The sequence below is a fragment of the Macaca fascicularis genome, chromosome 20 (genome assembly GCF_037993035.2).
Source record: "Macaca fascicularis isolate 582-1 chromosome 20, T2T-MFA8v1.1".
Taxonomy (NCBI): Eukaryota; Metazoa; Chordata; class Mammalia; order Primates; family Cercopithecidae; genus Macaca; species Macaca fascicularis.
The window spans coordinates 30005017-30029942 of record NC_088394.1 but is presented as its reverse complement, the minus strand read 5'-3'; the positions used below and the strand labels follow the sequence as shown (position 1 = coordinate 30029942).

General features: G+C 37.2%; 1 protein-coding gene across 8 annotated transcripts in view; it reads right to left on the bottom strand.

Annotated features, from left to right (window-relative positions):
* Positions 1-6656: 6656 nt before the first annotated feature.
* Positions 6657-24926, bottom strand: part of ZNF267 (zinc finger protein 267) — a 43475-nt gene continuing 25205 nt past the window's right edge. For 7 of the 8 annotated variants that reach the window (XM_074026994.1, XM_074026995.1, XM_065537466.1 and 4 more), the window contains one exon: positions 6657-9484. In XM_074026994.1, the coding sequence (XP_073883095.1) occupies positions 7479-9484 (2006 nt within the window). In that variant the 3' untranslated portion in view covers positions 6657-7478. Of the gene's footprint in view, positions 9485-22364; positions 22723-24926 lie in introns of those variants that run through there. The other variant, XM_065537469.2, reaches the window with a different exon arrangement.

Genomic DNA, 24926 nt, shown 5'->3' with positions numbered 1-24926 from the left:
TCCCTTAAACTCCCCTTTCCTTATCTTCTGGCTGAATAAATATCCCCTGATGTTGCTTTGTTGATGGATTTGAGAAATTTTCTGTCCTACATTCTTACTTTGGCCCCACTGAATAAACGTTCCTCTATCTCCAAGCACCAGTGACACTGTTTGGCCTCAGCTGTACATCAGATTCATGAGCCAGGATTTGGAATTCTACATCATTTTATTAACAATATTATTTTAATAATTACTTGCATTCTTCCTGACATATTTAAGTGTAGCTATATAATCACAAAATATCCTGTTTTATTAGTATAACAATCAAAAGCATATTCCTCATCAATTTTACCATACTTTGTAAATAGCATTGAAAAACATATGACTGCTCATCAACAGCACGAAGCGATTATGAGAGCTGCAAATTACCTGGTTTGGTGAAGGAAAGGTTTTTTTCATTCAGTGGCAATAGTGGCAACCCAAGAAACACAGCTAGCAATATCAGAAAAGGGAATTGCCCTTCCTGGCTAATAACAGTTTTATTAAATATTTGTGTAAAATGCACAAATGGCAAGATAAGAATTAGGATATTTTAGATGCCATCAAACAACTGAAATGCATATACTATTCATTAAACAGAGTAAGATACATCGGAAATCATGGACACTCCCAATCTGAAGACATTTTATTCTCAGCTCATGTGAGAAAAACATGAGTCAGAGAAGGCAGCTGCAGAGGTAGGAGATAGAAAAACACTGGACACAAATCCTGAGCTACAAATTACTGGAAACTTTAAAAATCCTGTCTGCCAGTGCATGTTTCTGACCACAAAACCCAAAAAGATGAGGAACATAGAACACTTTTTCTTCCTAAAAGATTTAAAGGTCTTTTAACCTCATATTTTGGTGTATCACAGTAACAAGATTATAGTACTATGAACTACATCAAATATTGCATCAGGAATGAAATCGAGGGTATGTCCTCTGTGCCCAGGAACACTGATTAAAATTAGTCAAGACCCATGTTCTCAGACACTCCAGTGTTCTCTCCTTGACTCTGTGGCTAAACCGTTTATGAGACACCCAAAAGAGGAATATGTTTTTGAGATTTCTTTCACAACATGGTGACTATAGTTGTGTCAACCTAAGATAATCAAAAAGATTAGAAAGTAAGTTTAAAAGACTTTATTTAAATACAAACATTTAGGATAGGCCGCCTAGAAAAGCACAGCTTTTAAAGAATGGAAGTCAGTATTCCAAAGTGTAGAATTTTAAGATCATTTAGATAAACAAAATTCCAGAAAGTTTAACAGAATTTTAACATCTTTCTATGTGAGGTTTAATGTACAGTTATAATATTTTGATTAGATAAGCTGGTCAATTTTTTGGAAAAGATACATTTAACATTCTAAACAAAGCAGGTTCTGGTGTCCCTGAAAGTGGTAGTTTTGATGTTAATGCTTGTTTACACTTATAGATTCTGCATTGACCACTAGAAGCCCCTCACACAATGGCAGCAGGTCAATGAACAAGATCTAAAAGATTCTACAGGCCCCACCCTGAGCCATCCTCCTGCTTTATAGGGTCTGTATTGATCTCTCATGATACAAGAAAGGTCTGCCCTAGACTTTCTGTAACCCTCAGACTGAAGGCTGGCCCTGTTTTATGAATCTCAGGGGGAGGCAAATTCCCTTTGTGTGCAAATTCTATGAGGGATCGCATCTGTTCTGTATTCTTGGGTTTTACAGCAAGAAGAGACAAGTTGGAGAAGAGATTCCTCCCAGGAAGGCTGCTATAGAGCATTCTGAAGAGCCCCAGATCCTGCGTTCAAAATGTAATGGTGCAGATTTAGGTCCCTAGAGAGACGGGGAAGTGGAAGAGGCCAACTCAATGCACATGTACATGTCTGATTGGGCTTCCAGGCCCCAAGTTCTCTGAATTCATTTCTGTTATAAAGTCACCAGGTGCACTGAAAGACAGGGCTGGAACTGATGATTGCCACTTTATGAGGTTATTCTATTACAAATCTTTTCTAACTGTGCCCCAGACGAAACTGCAGAGCCCAAAATAGGCAGCGAGATCATACTGCATTCAGATTTTGAGGGCAGGCAAGATCTTCACTGAACTATTGTGGCTTGGGGGAAGAAAGCCTGTGAGAAAATTTGACGGGTATCTGCCAAAGTCCCTTCTAGTACGAAGCCTGATCTTTTATGTTTATATTTGATCTTGTAATTCTGAACAGTGCTTGGGAAATATAATTAAAACAACATTGCCTCCCAACCTAGAATGCCTCTCCACAAAGGTAGAAAAGAGATAAAACTGTTTTAAAACTCAAACCAGAATGTGATGTACATCAGAAGCAAAACATGTAGTGTTTAAACATCACAGTCTGGTTTAATTGAGTTATAAAACATACATGTTGTCAAGATTAATAGCCCCCAAGCAGGAAAATTTGACAGCACCATTTGGCAGTTTATCCTAAATTCACCTGGTAACGAGAAAGATGATCTAGGTTTGATAATTGGCTTTATTAAAAGGAAAAATAGGCCAGGCGCGGTGGCTCATGCCTGTAATCCCAGCACTTTGGAAGGCCGAGGTGTGCGGATCACAAGGTCAGGGATCGAGACCATCCTGGCTAACACAGTGAAAGCCCGTCTGTACTTAAAATACAAAAAATTAGCCGGGCGCCTGCAGTCCCAGCTACTCAGGAGGCTGAGGTAGGAGAATGGCCTGAACCCAGAAGGCGGAGCTTGCAGTGAGCCCAGACTGCACCACTGCACTCCAGCCTGAGCGACAGATCGAGACTCCGTCCCAAAATAATTAAAAAAAAAAAAAAGGGAAAAATAAACTAACCTTTGTGACAGAAAATTGTTTTGCAACTTGGAACTAAGTGCCTGATTAAATTAGGCTCCTATCTTACTGCAAAATTGTGAGATAGGGTACTATCTTTTTTCATATTTACATTTCAAATACATTGTTCCCAGGTCCTGGAGAAAAGCATTCCTGAATTGGTTTTTTTTTTTTGTTTTTACAAAGAGCAGCAAACCAGCCAGCTAAATGTCAGAAAGTTGCACATTTTGGAGATGGATTTAGTTGGATAGGTGGGCTTTTTAACTTAGTTTGTTTATTAATTAGATTACTGGCTTCAGGGTGGAGCCACTTAATAAATAAAGGAAGCATGCAGTTTTTAAGGCTTAATATTTAAATATGTGCAAAGCATTAACAGCTGGAAGGCATAACACTTAGATCCTCCCAAATCAAGAATCCCATTTTAACACTGAATTCTGAGCCCCCAAAAGAAAGGAACTGCCAGAGGACTGGGCAGTTCAATGATCCCACAGTGCACCTCAGTAGAAGGACATTCCTTTGAGGTTGGTGGGCGATCCTATGCCAGTTAGCACACACTATGATTACTGCATCCCACATGGGTGTCTTACCCCTCAGTGGAGTGGCTGGGGGGTGTTTCTGTAGCCTCTACGTTCTAAACCATGCTTTTTCTATCCAAACACCCAAAGAAATAAGCAACTCTCTAGAGTAATAAACATTTGCTATAAGCGACTGCTGTCAGCCCTCTAAAACCATAGCTCTTGCCAGTGACTCACCAGCAATTACATCCACCTAGTGAAGTTCTCTCATAGTACAGTGTAATCTCTGGTATCCCCCAGTCAAGGAGATCAAGTAATGCAATACAAAAAAGAGCAGAGTGCTAGACCTGAGAGGAATCTCTCTGCTTACAACTGAGGGCCTCATGAGAAAAGCAGTTTCCTCCCAAAAGGAGGAGACTGTGCCAACTTTTCTGTATTCTGTGATTCTAGGCTAGAATTGTTAGAATTCTTTTTTTTTTTTTTTAAGTCCCCTCATGTGACATTTGGAGTGGCAAGAGGAAGGACAGGCAGAAGTAAAAGGAGAAACAGAATTCATTTGACTGTTTGTATTACAGAGAGAGGAGATCTTAAAACCATGCATATGCGTATGTACATAGAGTAAATACCAGTTTTTATTAACTCAACTTTTGACTATAGAGCTCTTTAAAAATCCTTTTCCTAACTGTAATTCCTACTCAAGCCATTACACTTTTGCTGCTAGCTGGACCTCTGTAGCCAAATAAGCAGCCATTACACCTTAGTCGCTGTTCAACCCCCCTCCTCACTGCAGTGTGATAGACAGCTTTCAGATAACAATCATGCTAAATCTGCCAGAAGTATCCTAACTAGTGACCCTATCTTGAATAAAGGCCAGGTAAAGCCAAACCTGTGGCCGGGCGCAGTGGCTCGCACCTGTAATCCCAACACTTTGGGAGGCTGAAGTGGGCAGATCACCTGAAGTCAGGAGTTCAAGAACAGCCTGGCCAACATGGCAAAACCCTGTCTCTACTAAAAATATATAAATTAGCCAGGTGTGGGTTGCAGGCGCCTATAATCCCAGCTACTCGGGAGGCTGAGGCAGGAGAATAGCTTGAGCCCAGGAGGTGGAGATTGCAGTGAGCCAAGACTGCACCACTGCACTCTGGCCTGGGCAACTGAGCGAGACTCTGTCTCAAAAAAAAAAAAAAAAAAAAAAAAAAAAAAAAGCCAAACCTGCTGGATTCCTTTCCAAGGGGGCTGGCACTCTTGCTCACAAGATGTTTATGGTTGAGACACAGAGTTAATGATGTTAATCAACTAAATAAGGACTCAAAACTTATGAAAATGTCCCAGTACTTTAAGAAAAAGCATTATTAAGTATGTTTTGCTTTAAAAATAGTACACTTATAAATTCCTGCTGAAATCAATAGTAACATAGAAAAGTAACAATACTAATAGCCTGTCACAAGCTGATTACAAGTCTCTGTAATAAAGTATACCATTCTTAATAACCTATATAGCCATTTGAAATGGGTGCATTTCTCCCCTTGCTTTGTGAGGAAGGCCTGCTCTAACAGAGGAACTTTCAATCAACGATCTCTTCTCATTGCAAGGCATTCCTCTTCTTGCTTTCTGAGGATGCCCTACTCTGTAACTGAGTAGTCTCTAATAAACCATTATAACTTTACCATACTTTGCAACTCACCAAGAATTCTTTCCTGTGTGAGATTCAAGAACCCACTCTTCGGGTCTGGGACAAGATCATCACATCTCTTCTAGTGACTCTGCCAGGACTTCAATGAGGTGAAGTCCCAACTCAAACAAATGAGATCCCAACCCAAAGGAAACAGACTCTGCAGCACCAATTGGCTGACACAAACTCTAGTTGTAAACTTTCAACAAATAAACCCATATGACCATCACCTAGTTTACAAACAGAACATTTTCATCATCTTCAGAAAATTCACTTGTGTTTTGTCCCAAACATCTATCTTTTCTTCCTCGACCAGAGGCTATTAATGCGTTGATTTATTTCACCATAGGTTTATTTTGCCTGAAATAATGCAACACATAAATACACAAAACACAATTTTATGTCTAGCTTTTTTCACTTAGTAGGTGTATGAGATTCATATAGGGCGTGAGCTTTAGTTCTTTGTATGGCTGAGTTGCATTATGTTATATGAATGCTATGCAATTAATTCAAACCACTGCTTTAACCCAACATCTTTTTGTGAACTACTTACAAACTGGCTCTCAAATGAATGTAAAACATTTGCTGCTAAGTTGTGGCCTTTCAGTCTTACCTGCCTTATCTAATCATTATCAAGACAGTCACTATGAGAAAACTATTCTCTAAATTATTGAAAGTTTAAGTCCTCCAACAAAAGGAATATTAGGGAAGACAGTTCACTGTTAACCCATAGTATATTATTTCCATCTGTTAACCACAATCTTAGATAAGATAGAATAGTTTAACACTGGTGTCAGTACAACATTTCATTCATTGTACATCAGTGTTAAAATATGAAAAACCAACTAATTTTAATAAAAGAAATTAAGTTCACCCATAGTCTAAACCATTTTAAAATCCACTATATTCTTCCTGGTCAAAATACAGTTACAAGTACTCAAGAAACATTCCTTTTTTCCAATATACTAATCCTGCAGTTCTGTTTGCTACGTTTTTTTTTTAAGTGAGGCTAATTATTTAGTGAATGTTGATAGGAATTATCTTCACATTTCTCTGATACAGGTGAAGATGTTATTCTCTTCACATCAAATACTCAACTCTTTCACTATGTCTTCTATCACATCAAATAATACTAAAGACTCCTACTTTATTCTGTTTTAAAGATATGTCAGTACTTCAACTCAGTGGTCCTAACCTTTTTGGCACCAGGGACTGGTTTTGTGGAAGACAATTTTTCTACAAACTGGCAAGGAGAGAGATGGTTTTGAGATGAAAATGTTCTGCCTCAGATCATCAGGCATTAGTTGGAGTCTCCTAAGGAGCACACAATCTAGATCCCTCACATGCACAATTCACAATAGGGTTTACGAAAATCTAATGCCACCACTCAGCTGAGAGGTGGCAGAGCTCATGTGGTAATGCTTGCTTACCCACCACTCATGTCCTGCTGTGCAGCTGAGTTTCTAACTGGCCACAGACCAGTAACCGGTTTACAGCCTGGGACTGGGGACCTCTGCTTTAAATGAAGTCTCTTTTTTTTTTTTTTTTTTTTTTTAACTTATGGAGGAATTGGTGAAGTAATTTCAAAAATCCAGAATATCCCTCTTACTTTAATATAGAAAAATGCTCTAAACACGTATATGTTTACATGCATTACTACTTTATTCAAACACAAAGAGCATATTTTTTAAAATTTTCCTCATGTGTTTTACATTTGGCATTAAACTTCCATGAAAAATGTTGATATTAATTATTTTCACCTAACTTAGAAGGACCTCACATTGCTCTGATGCAGAAAAAAAAAACAGAACATATATTTTCACATGAACACCATGGATTAAGGAAAAGCAGCAACAGATTTGAAAGCTGAATTATATAAATAATATTTGCTCTTCAAAAACCTCAAATACTGTAAATACAAATGAAGTATCTATGAAATATACCTGTCAAAACATCAATGTTCTTGCTACTTTAAAACATATAAGCAAATAAATTATCTAATTATTTTGCCTTTAGATTCTATATAAATTTATTTAGTATAAAGGCTGAAAGTGTCTGTGCTTTAGTCCTTTCTCACATAAATTCTGACACATTTAGACTTCATTTTTTATTAAATACTTCCTCACATTTATTGCATCTACAAACTTTCTTTTTCTATGAACCCCTAGGTGACTCATAAGTTTGATATTTTGAATAAAGCTTTTCACATTTTTACATCTATAGTGTTTCTCTAGTATGGGTTACCTTGAGTAAGGGTTGAGCACAGTTTAAATAATTTGCCACATTTTTAATATTTATATGGATTTTTTTCAGTTTATATTCTCTGCTGTTGTGTAAAGCTTGAAAAATGGTTAAAGGTTATGCCACATTCTTAACATCTGTAGGGTTTCACTCCCATATAAATTATCTGATGCACAATAAGACATGGATAACAAGTAAAAATCTGCTCCATGTTTTACATTTTCAAAGTTTTTCTCTAGTATGACTTCTCTGATGTGTAATGAGGTATGACCTAGAGTTAAAGGCTTTGCCACATTCTTCGCATTTGTAGGGTCTCTCTCCACTATGACTTCTCCGATGTGTAGTGAGGTATGACCTATAGCTGAAGGCTTTACCACATTCATCACATTTGTAGGGTCTCTCTCCAGTATGACTTCTCCGATGTGTAGTGAGGTATGACCTAGAGTTGAAGGCTTTCCCACATTCTTCACATTTGTAGGGTCTCTCTCCAGTATGACTTCTCTGATGTGTAGTGAGGTATGACCTATAGTTGAAGGCTTTGCCACATTCTTCACATTTGTAGGGTCTCTGGCCAGTATGAATTCTCTGATGCTGAATAACATCTGAACTATAACTAAAGGCTTTGCCACATTCTTTACATGTATAGGGTTTCTCTCCAGTATGAGTTCGCCGATGCACAGTAAGACCTGAGGAGTCACTAAAAGATTTGCTACATGCTTTACATTTATATGGTTTTTCTCCAGTATGAATTCGATGATGTCGAATAAGGTGTGAACTATAAGGAAAGGCTTTGCCGCATTCTTTACATTTATAGGGTTTCTCTCCAGTATGAATTCTCTCATGCACAATAAGATTTGAGAAACAAGTAAAAGGTTTGGCACATACCTTACATTTGTAAAGATTCTCTCCAGTATGAATTTTCCGATGTTGAGTAAGGCAAGAACTACGGCTAAAGACTTTGCCACATTCTTTACATTTATAAGGCTTCTCTCCAGTATGAACTCTCTGATGCATAATAAGATTTGAAGAACGAGCATAAGATTTGCTACATACTTTACATTTGTAAAGTTTTTCTCCCGTATGAGTTGTCTGATGTTGAGTAAGGCATGAACTACGGTTAAAAGCTTTTCCACATTCTTTACATTTATAAGGTTTCTCTCCAGTATGAATTCGCTTATGTTTAGTAAGGTATGAACTACAGCGAAAGGCTTTGCCACATTCTTTACATTTGTATGGTTTCTCTCCAGTGTGAATTCTCTGATGCACAATAAGATTGGAGGAACGAGTAAAAGATTTGCTACATGCTTTACATTTGTAAAGGTTTTCTCCAGTATCAATTTGCTGCTGTTTGGTAAGGTATAAACTACAGTTAAGGTTAAAGACTTTGCCACATTCTTTCCATTTATAAGGTTTCTCTTCGGTAGGAATGATCTGATGTTGAGTAAGGTGCAAACTATGGTTAAAGCTATCCCCACATTTTTCACATTTGTATGGTTTCTCTTCATTATGGATTATCTGCTTTCTAAGATTTGATGACTGACTAAGGTCTTTATCATATTTATTACATCTATATGAGTTTTCTCTGATATGGATGGTCTGATGTTGAATATGTTTTAATGACTGGGCACAAACTTCTACACATTTATTACATTTGTAAGACTGTTCTTGCTTCTCTTGCCCATGCATACTCTGAAGAAAGACTTTCTCAAATTCTTTACATTTGCATTGTTTTTCTAGAAAGCAATTTTCCTGATGATTTTTAGGGCTTGAGCTTTGGTTCAAGGTTTTTTCAGAATTATTGCAATGATAATTTTTCTCTCCAATAAAAACATCTCGGTACCTACTTAGAGTAGAGACCTGCCTAAATAACTCTGAAGTTTTATCATGTATGTGATGTTTTCCCCAAATATCTATTTCCTCTTGTTGATTAAACAATGATGAATGAGTAAAGACCTTCCTATATTGATCAAAGTTATAGCTTTTGGCACAAGAAGAAAGTATTTGTTGGTGAAACAAACTTTCAACAGAGGACTCATCAAATTGATCATATTTAAAAGTCTTTTCATCATAACATCCATTGTGCCCATCACACTCCTCCCTTTTCCACCTTTTTCTTAAATGTAAATTCTCAAGATGACAGTTCCCGTGTCTCCTTGATACCACTTTTTGGAATGAAGCTTCTGTGCATTGCTCTGTCAACAGGTCCTTGTTATAATGCGAAAACACATCTGAAAGATATAAAAATTTTAAGAATTCCAATTACTAGATTCAGATACATATATTTTACAAATCTAATACACAAAATTATGCTAAGTTGAGAATACAACAGTTGAGTGAAAAACCTGAGGCCCTGTTTTCTCAATTGATATACAAACTTTACTACAATAACTTTACAACAATAAAGTGGCATGTGAACTACTAAGACACCAACAGTGGAGAAAAGGGAGTGTTTGTGCCACCTGCCCTTGCCCCTCAGCAGCATCTGCATGGCGGGGAGAAATCTGTTAATTTGGGAGACGGAGAGCACAGTGACTAGGGGACTACAATGAACCCAGTGCTGCCCTATCACAGCAGAGACCTGGCAGGATTCATCACCTTCTGACTTAGGAGCTGCTGGTCTCTGAATAACCAACAGTGGTACCCCAATAACACATCATGAACACTGGACTCTGAGATGTCCTGGCGTCAGGTGTGACCCAGAACATCTCCCACTATGATGGGTATAGTGAAAGACACCTTCTGTTTGAGCAAAGCAGAGGAAAAAGTAAATGGGATTCTGTCTTGCACCTGAGGTACCAGCTTGGCCACAGTGGGGTAGAGCACCAAGCATACTCTTAGGGTCCCTTAGTCAACATTTCTGGACCTGCCCTGCACCAAAGAGTAAGTCCCAGATGTGGAAGCAGTCATCACAAGCTAACTGAAGAGTGCTTGGGTGTTGAGTAAACATCAGTGATAGCCCAGTGAAAACCCCTGTGAGCTGGTGGTGGTGGCAGACACAATATGAGGCTCCTCTGCCTGCAGAAAGGGGAGGGAGGAGAGGGAAGGATGTTGTCTTGTGATTTGAATGCCAGCTTAGCTGCAGTAGAATAGAACACGAGATAAACAAGGCTTCTGACTTCAGTACCTGGCTCCCACACAATATCTCTGGACCTACCTGGGGCCAAAAGAACTCACTGCCCTGAGGAGACACATACCTGGCTGGTTACCACCTGCTGATTGTAGAGGCCTAAGGTCTTGAGTAAACTTAGGTAGTAGCCAGGCAGTAATTACACTGGGCCTTGGGTGAGACCCAGTGCTGTGCTCACTTCAGGTCTAAATTAGCACAGTCCCAGTGGTGGGGGTAAGAGGGAAGCTTGTGTCATCCCACCCCAGCTCCAGGTAGCTCAGCATAGAGAAAGAAATTCCATTTGTCTGGAAGAAACTAAGGGAACAGAACAAGAGTCTCTGTGCTTGGTAATTCAGATAATTCACCGATTTTAACCAAGACCAACAACATGGTACCTCTATGAGTCTGCAAGAAGAACAATATTGAGTTTGAGATCCAAGTACTTTCAAATTCTGGAAAGCCTTCCCAACAAGGGTGGACATAAAACCCAAACTGTGAAGGCTACAATAAATGCCTAACTCTTCAATGCCCAGACACAGATGAACATCTACACATTAAGACCATCCAGTAAAATATGGCCTAACAAACTGAATAAGGCACAAGAGACCAATCCTGGAGAAACAAAGTAAGTAACTTTTCAGACAGATAATTCAAAACAGTTGTGTTGAGGAAATAAATTCAAGATAAAATAGAGAAGGAATTCAGATTCTAGCAGGTAAATTGAACAAAAAGATTGAAATGATTAAAAGGGATCAAGCAGAAATTGAAGTTAAAAAATGCAATTGGCATACTGAAGAATGCATCAGAGTCTCTTAATAGCAAAATTGATAAGGCAGAAGAAAAATTATTGAGCTTGAACATAGGCAATTTGAGAATATGTAGAGAAGACAAAAAAGAATGAAGCATGCCTACATGATTTAGAAAACAGCCTGAGAAGGGTAAAGCTAAGAGTTATTAGCCTTAAAGAGAGAAAGAGAAAGGGGTAGAAAGTTTACTCAAGGAATACGATCAGAGAACTTCCCTAATCTATAAAGATATCAATATCCAAGTACAATCAGGTTACAGAACACAAAGTAGATTGAACCCAAAGATGATTTCGTCAAGACATTTAATAATCAAACTTCCAAAAATTAAGAATAAAGGATCCTAGAAGCACCAAGAAAAAAGAAACAGCATACAATGAAACTCCAGTATGTCTGACAGCAGATTTTCAGTGGAAACCTTACAGGCCAGGAGAGAGTAGCAAGACATATTTAAAGTGCTGAAGGAGCAAAACTTTTATGCTAGAATAGTGTATCACATGAAAATATTTCCTAACCATGAAGGAGAAAAAAATGACCTTCCCAGACAAACACTGAGAGGTTTCATTAAAACCAGACCTGTCTTACAAGTAATACTAAGGGGCATTCTCTTCCATCTGTAAGAAGAGAATGTTAATTAACAATAAGAAGTCATCCGAAGGTACAGAACTCACTGGTAACAGCACAGAGAAAAACTGAATATTATAATTATAATATGGTAATTGTGGTGTGTAAAATACTCAAGTAGAAATACTCAATGATGACTCAATACAACTAGAACAAGGTTTCAAGACATAGATAGTACAGTAAGACATAAGGAGAACCAACAATAAGTTTAAAAATGGGGAAACAAAGTTAAAGGGTAGAGTTTTTACTAGTTTTCTTGTTGCTTATTTGTTCATTGAGGCAATCAGTGTGAAGCTGTCAACAGCTAAAAAAATAGGTTATAAGATAGTATTTGTAAGTCTCATGGTAACCTCAAATAAAAAAAACATACAACAGATACAGAAACCAAAAAGCAAGAAATTAAATCATACCACCAAGAAAAATCATGTTCACTAAATGAAGAGAGGAAGGAAGGACAAAATAAAGAGAAGATACAAAAACAACCAGAAAACAAATAACGAAACGGTAGGAGTAAACACATACTTATCAATAATAACACTGAAAGGAAATGCACTAAAACTCCAATTAAATAACACAGAATGGGTGAAAAAAAGAAAAAGGAAGACCCAGTGATCTGCTGCCTACGAGAAATACACTTCATCTATAAAGATACACATAGACTGAAAAATAAAGGAATGGAAAAATGTTCCATGCCAATGAAACCAAAAAAAAGAACTAAAGTAGCTATACTTATATCAGATAAAATGTATTTCAAGACAAAATCTGTGAAGACAGAACAAAGGTCATTTTATGATAAAGGGATCAATTCAGCCAGAGAATATAACAATTTTAAATATCCATGTACCCTACACTAAAGCACTGAGACACATAAAGCAAAGTCTATTAAAGAGAAAGGCCCCAATACAATAATTGAGACTTTAACACACCACTTTCAGCATTGTACACATCTTACAGACAGAAAATCATAAAAGAAACATCAGACTTAATCTATACTATAAACCAAATATACCTAATAAATATTTGCAGAACATTTTATCTAATGGCTATAGAACACACATTCTTCTCAGCACATAATTTTCAGATACACAACATTTTAAGTTACAAAACAAGTCTTAAAACATTCAGAAAAGTGAAATAATATCAAACATCTCTGCCCACAATGGAATATAACTAGAAATCAGTAACAAAAATTTTGGAAACCATACAAATGTAAATTAAACAATATGCTTCTGAATGAAAATTGGATCAATAAAGAAATTAAGAAGGAAACTGAAAAATTTCTTCAAACAAATAATGAAAAAACACATACCAAACCTATGGGATACAGCAAAAGCAGTATTGAGTGAGAAATGTATAGATATATGTACTTACATCAAAAAACAAAAAAATCAAATAACCTAATGTTGTATCTTAAAGAACTAAAAAATGGCAAAACAAAACAAAAATTATAATAAAGATCACAGCAGAAATAAATAAAATTGAAATAAAAAATGCAAAAAAAATCAATGAAATGAAAAGTTAATTTTTTAAGCAGATAAATAAAAGTTACAAACCTTTACCTTGACCAAGAAAAACAAAGACCCACATAAAATCAGAGATGAAAAAGGAGACATTATAACTGATACTGCAGAAATTCAAAAGATTATTAGTGGCTATTATTAACAACTGTATGCCAACTAATTGGAAAATCTAGCAAAAATGGATACGTTCCCAGATATATACAACCTACCAAGATTAAACAAGGAAGAAATCCAAAACATGAACAGACCAATAAGAAGTAACAAGTTCAAATCCATAATAGTCTCCCAGTAAAGAAAAGCCCAGGACCTGATGGCTTCATCACTAAATTCTACCAAACATTTAAAGATCTAATACCAGCCCTACTCAAAAACTTCCAAACCAGAGGAGGAAGGAATACTTCCAAACTCATTCTTTGAAGTATTACCATAATACCCAAATCAGAAAAAGATACATCAAAAGATGAAACTGTAGGCCAATATCTATTTTACATGTTATTCATGTAAAAATAACAAAATATTAGCAAACAGAACTCAACAACACATTAAAAGATTGTTCATTATGACAAAGTGGGATTTATCCCAGGTATGCAAGAATGAGTCATCATATGCAATCAATCAATATGATACATCATATCGACAGAATGAAGGATGAAATCATATGATCATTTCAACTGCTGCTGAAAAAAGCATTTAATAAAATTTAACACCCTTTGATAATAAAAACCCTCAAAAAGCTGGGTATAGAAAGAACATGCCTCAAAATAATAAAAACTATATATGACAGATCCACAGCTAGTATCATCCTGAATGGAGGGAAAAAATCTGAAAGACTTTTCTCTAAGATCTGGAACATAACAAGGATGCCCACTTTCACCACTGTTATTCAACATAGTACTGGGAGTGCTAGCTACAGCAGCAGTAAAACAAGAGAAAAAACCTAAATGGCTTCCAAATTGGAAAGGAAGTCATCAAATTATCCTTGTTTGCAGGTGGTATACTCTTACACATTTAGAAAAATCTAAAGACTCCAACAAAAAACGATAAGAACTGATAAAGCTGCAGAATATAAAATGAACATACAAACATCAAGCATTTCTATATGCCAAAAGAGAATCTGAAAAAACAGATTAGAAAGTAATTCAATTTACAGTAGCCACAAATAAAAGTAAATACCTAGACATAAACTTAACCAAAGAAGTGAAAGATCTGTACAATGAAAACTATAAAACATGAATGAAAGAAATTGAAGAGGATGGCCGGGTACAGTGGCTTATGCCTGTAATCCCAGCACCTTGGGAGGCCGAGGTGGGCAGATCACTTGAGGTCAGGCGTTTGAGACCAGCATAGCCAACATGGTGAAACCCCATCTCGACTAAAAATACAAAAAATTAGCCAGGCCCGGTAGTGCATGCCTGGAGTCCCAGCTACCTGGGAGGCTACGGCAGGAGAATGGCTTGAACCCAGGAGGCAGAGGTTGCAGTGAGCCGAGATCACGCCACTGCACTCCAGGCTGGGCGACAAGAGGAAAATACCATCTCAAAAAAAAAAAAAAAAAAAAAAGAAAGAAAAGAAAAGTACAGAAGAAGACACACACACAAAAAAAATATCCCATGTCAATGGATTGGAAGAATCAATATTGTTAAAATATCCATACTACTCAAAACAATCTACAGATTCAATACAATCCCTATCAAAATACTAATGACATTCTTCACAGAAATAGAAAAAACAATCCTAAAATATATATGGAACCACAAAAGACACAGAATAGCAAAGCTATCCTAAGCTAAAAGAACAAAACTTAAGGAGTCACATTACCTGACTTCACATTACACTCAAGAGCTGTAGTAATCAAAATGGCATGGTACTGGCATAAAAACAGACACACAGACCAATGCAACAGAATAGAGAACCCAAAAACAACTCCAGACACCTTGAGTGGACTCGTTTTTAACAAAGATGTTAAGAACATACGCTAGAGAAAGGACAGTTTTTTTCAATAACTGGTGCTAAAAAACCTGGATATCCATATACATGAAGACAAGCTATTCATTAAAAACAGAAACTAGACCCCTATCTCTCACTATATACAAAAATCAAATCAGAATGGATTAAGGACTTTAAGACTTCAAACTATGAAACTACTACAAGAAAACATTGGGGAAACTCTCCAGGACACTGGTTTGTGTAAAAATTTCTTAAGTAATGTACTAAAGCACAGGGAACCAAAGCAAAAATGGATATATGGGATCATGTCAAGTTAAAAAGCACCTGGACAGCAAAGGAAATAATCAATAAAGTGAAGAAACAACCCACAGAATGAGAGAAAATATTCACAAACTACCCATCTGACAAAGAATCAATAACCAGAATATTTAAGGAGCTCAAACAACTCTATAAGAAACTATCTAATAATCCAATCAAAAATGGGCAAAAGATTTGAAGGGACATTTCTCAAAAAACACCCAGACTAGGGAGCAGTGGCACAATCACAGCTCACTGCAGGCATAAATTTCTGAAGTTAACTGATTCTCCTGCCTCAGCTTCCTGAGTACCTAAAACTACAGGCATGCACCATCACACCTAGTGTACTTATTATTTTTTATAGACACAGGGTCTCACAATATTGCTCAGGCAGGTCTCAAACTCCTGGCCTCAAACGATCCTCCGACTTCAACCTCCAAAGTAGTTGGGATTACAGGCATGAGCCACAAAACTGGCTAAAATATCTGTATTAAAAATGTTCCATCAACTAAAGGAGAACACAACTAAACTAAAAGAGAAAATGGATGATGAAAATGAACAAAGAGATTAAAACTATAAAAACACAAAGTGTGGAGGTAAAAAATAAAAACTAAATTTAAAGATTCACTAGATGAGGTCTACTGCAGACCTGATGTAACAGGCAAAAAATCCCCAGCATGCTTGATAACAGGTCATTTGAAATTTTAGAGTCAGGAAGCCAAACAGTACAAAAAAAAGAAGAAAAACACAGCCTAGTAAACCTATGGGATACTATCAAGTAGGTAATATACTCATGAGAATTCTAGACTGAAAAAGAGCAGAAAACTTATTTGAAATAATAATGACTAAGAATTTTCCAAACTTGATGGAGAAAATGGCCTAAAATTTAAAGTTCAACCAACTCTGGAAGCAACACAAAGAGACTCACATGAGACATTATAATCAGAAATTCAAAAGTGACAAAGAGAATCTTGAAGTCAGAAAGAAAAAGATGACTTGGCAGGTACAAGGCCACTCAAAAAATGATCAACAGATGTCTCAGCAAAAAATCTCACAAGCCAGAAGATGGCAGGATGATATATTGAAAGTGATGAAAAATTGACAACTACCTACTATGAACACTACATCTGCCCAAACTATACTTTAAAAATGAATTAGAAATAAAGAATTCTTGGGGCCAGGCGCAGTGACTCACGCCTGTAATCCCAGCACTTTGGGAGGCCAAGACGGGCGGACCACGAGGTCAGGAGATCGAGACCATCCCGGCTAACGCTGTGAAACCCCGTCTCTACTAAAATTATAAAAAAATAGCCAGGAGTGGTGGCAGGTGCCTGTAGTCCCAGCTACTCGGGAGGCTGAGGCAGGAGAATGGCGTGAACCTGGGAGGCGCAGCTTGCAGTAAGCCAAGATCGCACCACTGCACTCCAGCCTGGGCAGCAGAGCAAGACTCCGCTTAAAAAAAAAAAGAAAAGAAATAAAAAATTCTTAATAAAAGCTAAATGAATTTATATCCATTAGACCTGTCATACAAGAAATGCTAAAGGAGTCAGTTCTTTACATTGAAAAATAAAATGATGGTAGGGAGGAACAAAAAATCATGTAACAATATAAAGTTTTCTGGTTAAGGTAATAATATACACAAAGTATTTGGTATTATTGTAATAATAGTATATAGAATACTTTTAATTCTGCTATACATTTGAAAAGACAAACACTTTCTTGTGTGTGTGACTGTTTGTATGGCTCTCTTTTTAATATTTTTTAAATTTACCTGATACAATTCTGTATTATTAATTACATGGAAATATAGGACACAAAGATGACACAAAATTTTCAGTATCTTGTGGAAATGAAAACACTACATACCTACACAGTTTATATATATACACATATATAAACATATACAAATATACATATACATATAAACGTATACATATATACATATACATATAAACATATACATATACATATATAAACATATACATATATACATATACACACACACACACACATATGGATGACACCAAGGGCCCAATTAAAATGCAATTGGCGGGTAGATTAATTTCTAAAAAGATAATTTAGAAGTCCTAATTGCAATTTACTTTTTGATTCATTTTTGTTTTGTATTACAATCTAGATTATTAGAAAATACACTCATCATTTTAAATTAATATGCTTATAAAGTATTTTAAATAAAAACATTGAGTGGCATTATGCAATCTGTATAACCAATAACTAGGCATTCGAGAGCCTGTTAACTTTGAAATACATACAGGTATGTAGACTTCCTGTTCCTAAACACCACAGTTAGGCATATCTCTCACAATTTACTTTCACTGTGTAATTTTAAGATTTTTTCCTCTTGCTTCTCTGGGTTTTTAAATTGTGATATTAGGGTGTCGACTTTAGATCTCCCCTGCTTTCTCTTGTGGGCACTCAGTGCTATACATTTCCACCTACACACTGCTTTAAATGTGTCCCAGAGATTCTGGTATGTTGTGTATTTGTTCTCATTGGTTTCAAAGAACATCTTTATTTCTGCCTTCATTTGGTTATTTACCCAGTAGTCATTCAGGAGCAGGTTGTTCAGTTTCCATGTAGTTGTGCAGTTTTGAGATTCTTAATCCTGAGTGCTAATTTGATTGCACTGTAGTCTGAGAGACAGTTTGTTGTGATTTCTGTTCTTTTACATTTGCTGAAGAGTGTTTTACTTCCAATTATGTGGTCAACTTTAGAATAAGTGCAGTGTGGTACTGAGAAGAATGTATATTCTGTTGATTTGGGTTGGAGAGTTCTGAAGATAGCCATCTTCAGATTAGGTCTGTTTGGTGCAGAGCTGAGTTCAGGTCCTAAATATCCTTAATTTTCTGTCTCGTTGATCTAATATTGACAGTGGGGTGTTAAAGTCTCCCATTATTATTGTGTGGGAGTCTAAGTCTCTTTGTGGGTCTCTAAGAATTTGCTTTTTGAATCTGGGTGCTACTATATTGGGTGCATATATATTTAGGATAGTTAGCTATTCTTGTTGAATTGATCCCTTTACCATTATGTAATGGCCTTCTTTGTCTCTTTTGACCTTTGTTGGTTTAAAGTCTGTTTTATCAGAGACCAGGATTGCAACCCCTGCTTTTTTTTGCTTTCCATTTGCTTGGTAGATCTTCCACCATCCCTTTATTTTGAGCCTATCTGTGTGAAAAGACAACACTTAAAAATAACTGTAAATCTCTGTTAATGGATCCACAATACAAAAGGATATAATTTGTGACCTCAACGAAATACAATAAGGGAACATAAAGAGGCAGGATTTTTGTATGCTACTAAAGTTATCAGGTTAATACAAATTGTTAATAATTTTAAGATGTTTTGTGTAATATCTATGGTAACCACAAAAATACCTATAGTAGATACACAAAAAGAAATGAGAAAGGAATCAAAATATGCCACTATAAAAAAAATCAATAAAACACCAAGGAAGACAGCAGGAGGAAAACAGGAACAAAAAAGCTACAAGATCTAAAACAAAAAAACAAACAAAAAGCAATGTCATTCCCCTTCAGTAATTACTTTGTATATAAAAAAAATTAAATCACTCACAAGACAAAATTTGGCTGAAATTCAATAAACAAGATCCAACTCTATGCTTTCAATAGAAGACCCACTTTAGATATAAAAACACACATGGGCTGAACATGAAAGCATGGAAAAAGAAATTAAACGCAAAGTAAAATACTATCAGACAAAATACACATTACATCAAAAACTGTCACAAAATACAACAAAGGGCATTATATAATAATAATAGTGTCCACTGACCAGAAAGCTGTAACAAGCTTTAGCATATATGCACCTAATGTCACAGCTCCCATATAAACATTGTGACCTTTCACAGAATTGAAGCAAGTAGCTAACAGCACAATAATAGTAGAAGACTTCCATACTCCACTTTCAGTATTGCAAAAATGAAAACCAAAAACAGAAAGAAGATCAATAAGGAAACAGACGACTTGAACACTAAAGACAATTAGACTTAACACATATACATAACTTTTCACCCAACAACAGCATAATACACAATATCTTTAATCACATATGGCACATTATTCCAGATAGACAACTTTTTAAGCCATAAATGTCTTAACAAATTTAAACAGATGGAAATCACACAAAGTATTATTTTTGACTACAACAGAATAAAGCTTGAAGTTAAAAATGAAAAGAAAACTGGCAAGTCTACAAATATGTAGAAATTAAACAAAGTCTCAAACACATTCTTGTTTAAGAATTTGAAGACTCAATATTCCTAAGATGTCAATACTATCCAAGGTGATTTACAGATTCAATGTACTCTCTATCAAAATACCAATCCTTCTCTTTGCAGAAGTATTAAAATATTCAAAATATCTATAGAATTTCAAGAAATCAGAAATAGTCAAACAATCTCGGGGGGAAAAAAGAGACATCTACTTTCTGATTTTAAAACACATTACAAAGCTATAGTAATCAAAACAGTGTGGTACTTGAATAAAGACAGACAAGTATTATAGATGATGTAAAGATTAGAGAGCCCATAAATCCTCATGTATATAGTAAATTTACCTTCAACAAGGGCTCTAAGAACACACAATGAGGAAAGAACAGTCTCTTCACCAAAGAATGTTAGAAATACTAGAAATTTGCAAGGGAAAGAATAAAGTTTGACCTCACTTTGTACCATATACAAACATGAACTTTAAATGAACTGACTTCCTTTTTGTAGCTATTGTGAATGGAATTATGAAATTTCATATCCTGCAACTTTAATGAATTTATTTAGTCCTAACAGTTTTGTTTCTGGTTTTTTCTTTTTGGTCTTTGATGTTGTGTTCAGGTTTTGTCTCCAACAGGAACCATTTAACTTCCTTGTTTCCAATTTAGATGTAAAAGACATCTACTAAGTACTAAAATTAAGATACCTAGCAATGAACTTAACTAAGAAGATGAAATATTCCTACACTAAAACTACAAAGCATGGAAGAAAAAATAAAATACATGTGAATAAATGAAAAGATACCTTGTGTTCATAGATTGAAAAGATATAATTAAAATGGCCATACTATCCCAAATGATCTATGGATTTAATGCAACTCTGATCAAAAAGTCACCAGCATTCTTCATAGAAACAGAAAAAAAAAATTCTAAATGTATGTGGAACTACAAAGGGACGCTGAATAGCCAAAACAATCCTAAGCAAAAAGAATACATCTGCAGACAATACAATACCTTACGTCAAAATTTACGACAAAGCTATAGTAAGCTAAACAGTATTGTACTGGCACCAAAACAGACATATAGACCAATATGCCTGCTGAGCCAAAAAATGCATTAATGCATCTAAAGCAAACTGATTTTCAAAGGTGCCAAGAATACACTTTGGGGAAAAGACAGTTTCCTCAATAAATGATGCAGGAAAAATTGAATATCCATATGCAGAAAAATCAGACTATACCCCTACCACTCACCATATACCAAAAAATCAACTCAAACTGGATTAAAGAATTAAATGTAATCGGCCCAAACTATGAAACTATTAGATAAAAACATAGGGCAAATGCTTTACAACAGACTTGGAAAATATTTTTCAAATAAGACTTCAAAAGCATGGCCAGTTGCAGTGGCTCATGTCTGTAATCTCAATACTTTGGAACGCCAAGGTGGGAGAATCATTTGAGGTCAGGAGTTTGAGGGCATCCTGGGCCACATAGTGAGATCCTGTTCCTACAAAAAAAATGTTTTAGATTAGCTGGGTGTGGTGGCACATGTCTATAGTCAACCTACTCAAGTGGATGAGACAGGAGGATCACTTGAACCCAGGAATTCAAGCCTGCAGTAACCTATGATCATGCTACTTCACTCTAACCTGGGTGACAGAGTGAGACCATGTCTCTTAAAAATAAAGACTTCAAAAGCATAGATAGCAAAAGAAAAAACAAATATAATTACATCCAACCAAAAAGAGTTTAAATACAAAACGAAAATACTAACAGAGTGAAAAGACAACCTAAACAATATGAGAAAATATTTGCAAACTACACATATGAAAAGGTGTTAATATCTAGATCATGTAAGAAGCTTTAAAATTTCAAGATAATACAAACATATAACCGAATTTTAAAATGTGAGGAAGACCTTACTAAACATTCTCAAAAGAAGAAATACAAATGGCCAACAGGTACATAAAAAATGCTCAAAATCATTGATCACACAGGAAACACAAATCCAAGCCAAATGGGACCCCCTCACTCCAGTTACAATAGATATAATCAAAAAGAAAAAACATATTAACAAAAATGTATTGGTGAGGAGGTGAAGAAAAGGAATGCATAAACACTGCTGGTGGAATTATAAATTAGTGTAGGCACTACAGAAAATCATATGAAGATTCCTCAAAAAATCAAACATAGAGGTACCATACGATCTAGCAATTCCACTACTGGGTATACATCCCCAAAGAAAGAATATCAAGTTTGACAAAGATATCTGCATTCCCATGTTTACTGCAGCACTATTTATAATAGCCAGGATATAAAACCAATTCAAGTGTACAGCAACAGATAAATGGATAATGAAACTGCACTGTACATACATATTATTAAATACTTTTCAGCCATTAAAAAATAATAAAATCCTGTCATTTGAAACAACATGGATGGACTTGGAGAATCTCACGTTAAGTGAAATAAGCCATATGTAGAAAAGCAAATACTTTGTCTACCAATGTCTGGCCGCAGGCTGCCTTCATCAGCTCCCGAACTCACCCAGAGCTCGCACCCACCTGCTAGACACTGCAGAGCCTCCTCGCCCGCTCCCATGGCAACCAAGATGATATGAGAGGTGATGCCGTCCATCAGCAAACAGAAGGCCCCCTGGGAGGAAGTGGGAGCCATGGGTCCAGCTCCACTTCACAGCCAGATGCAGATTCATATTTTGAACAGTTGATGGTCTCCATGCTAGAAGAAAGAGGCTGTCTTCTTGACACACTGAGAGAGATTCCAGAAATGCTGGCACCAATGCAGGGGAAATTACAAAAGGTTGGTCATGAAAGAGATTCCTTGCAGAGACAGCTCACCACTCCACCTCCACAGGAGTTCACGGCACTTACTAAAGAAGTCAATGTAGGCAGGGAACAGCTCCTTGAAAGGAAAGAAGAAACTGCTGAAAAATGAAAGCAGAAAGGAACACCACCAGGGTGCTATTAGAGCATTTGGAATGCCCTGTCTCCAAACATGAGCGGTATCTTAGGATGACAGTGGTGAAGAAACAAAGTGCAGTCTCAAGCAGGCATGTCCAGTGAAGCTGAAGTGCTGAAAGCACTGAAGTCATTATCTGAACAGCACAAAGCTCTGGATGAAAAGATGAGAGAACGATTATGAGTAGCACTTGAGAGATGTAGTTTGTTAGAAGAATTAGGTGTCACAAAGAGCTAATGATTCTTAAAGAACAGAATAGTCAGAAAAAAAAAAACACTAACAGGTGGAGTGCTAAACATAAACCATGAACAAGAAAATACACCAAACAGAATGGAAAGAGATCTTATGATGGTTCTTTAAGCTATGAGGAAGACCTTGCTAAAGTAATTGAGGTCCAAGAAATTATTAACAGTCAAGGGAGCAGAGCCAAATGAAAGAACACCTGGCTGCCCTTTCCAGTCATGTGACAGAGCTGGAAGAGGATCTGAAAAGATTTTCATCAAATCTAGAAAATATTTCATCAAATCTGAAGAAATGAACCCCAAATTGCTAGAAGATGTCCATAAAGCCATGGCCCAAAAGGAAGACATGGAAGAGAGAATCACCACTCTTGAAAAATGTGACCTTGCTGGTCAACCTTAGACACTGCCCTTGGCCAAGTGGTAGGCTTGCTGATCATGGTCCTGGCTACAGAACAAAACTTGCCACATCCCACTGTAGACTTAGCTATAACCCACTTGGCCTTTGCCCTGTCACTGTCACCATCTGCCAAGAACCAAGGACAACTTATACCCACCTAAGTCTTAGGTGACATACATGCAGAATTTGATCCTGTCTGTGACACATGAATCAGGCAAAACTCACCTTCTTCACCTCTCACCAATGGTCTGGAAAAAAAGTCCTGCCTACACAGAGATTCTCAAGGAAAAATATCTGTCTGTGGTTCTATATATAGGACCATCAGCAATGATCTGAATGTGGACCTGAAGTGGCACTGTAATCTGGTTCCAGCTGCATGCAACCACAGTTCAGGAACAGTTATGATCAACCTGAGACCTCCCTGAAGGCACACACATCTGTGCCCACAAAGGCATACCTGCTAACATTAGTCTCATTGTGAATCTTAAAGCAGCTCTGTAACCTAGGTGACTTGGGTGCTGCTAAAGGTATTCAGTTTTATAAGAGAAGCAGACCATAAAAGTTCAGAAAATTTGCAGCCTAACAATGCAATAGAAAAGAAAATTCCATTTTCTGAGAAGAAATTCAAGCCAGCTGCAGATATTTCCATAAGCAACGAGGAGCCGAATGTTAATCACCAAGATGATACGGAAAATGTCTCCAGGGCATGTCAGAGGTCTTCACGGCAGCCCCTCCCATCACAGGCCCAGAGGCCTAGAAGGAAAAAGTGGTTTCCTGGGCCAGGCCCAGGGTCCCTATGCTGTGTGCAGCCTAGGGACTTGGTGCCCTGGTCCCAGACGCTCCAGCAGTGGCTGAAAGGGGCCAACACAGAGCTCAGGCTGTAGCTTCAGAGGGTGCAAGCCCCAAGCCTTGGCAGCTTCCACGTGGTGTTGAGCCTGTGAGTGTACAGAAATCAAGGACTGGGGTTTGGGTACCCCCGTCCAGATTTCAGAGGATGTATAGAAACGCCTGGATGCCCAAGCAGAAGTCTGCTGCAAGGGCAGGGCCCTCAGGGAGGACTTCTGCTAGGGCAGTGCAGAAGGGAAATGTGGGGTTGGAGCCCCCACACAGAGTCCCTACTTGGGCACAGCCTAGTGGAGCTGTGAGAAGAGGGCCACTGTCCTCCGGACCCCAGAATGCTAGATGCACTGACAGCTTTCACTGGACACCTGAAAAAGCTGTAGACACTCAATGCCAGCCCATGAAAGTGGCCAGAAGGGTGGCTATACTCTGCAAAGCCACAGGGGCAGAGCTGCCCAAGGCCATGGGAGCCCACCTCTTGCATCAGCGTGACCTGGATGTGAGACATGCAGTCAAAGGAGATCATTTGGGAGCTTTAAGATTTGACTGCCCCACTGGATTTTGGACTTGCATGGGGCTTACAGCCCCTTTGTTTTGGCCAATTTCTCCCATTTGAAATGGCTACCCAATGCCTGTACCCTCAATGTATCTAGGAAGTAACCAACTTG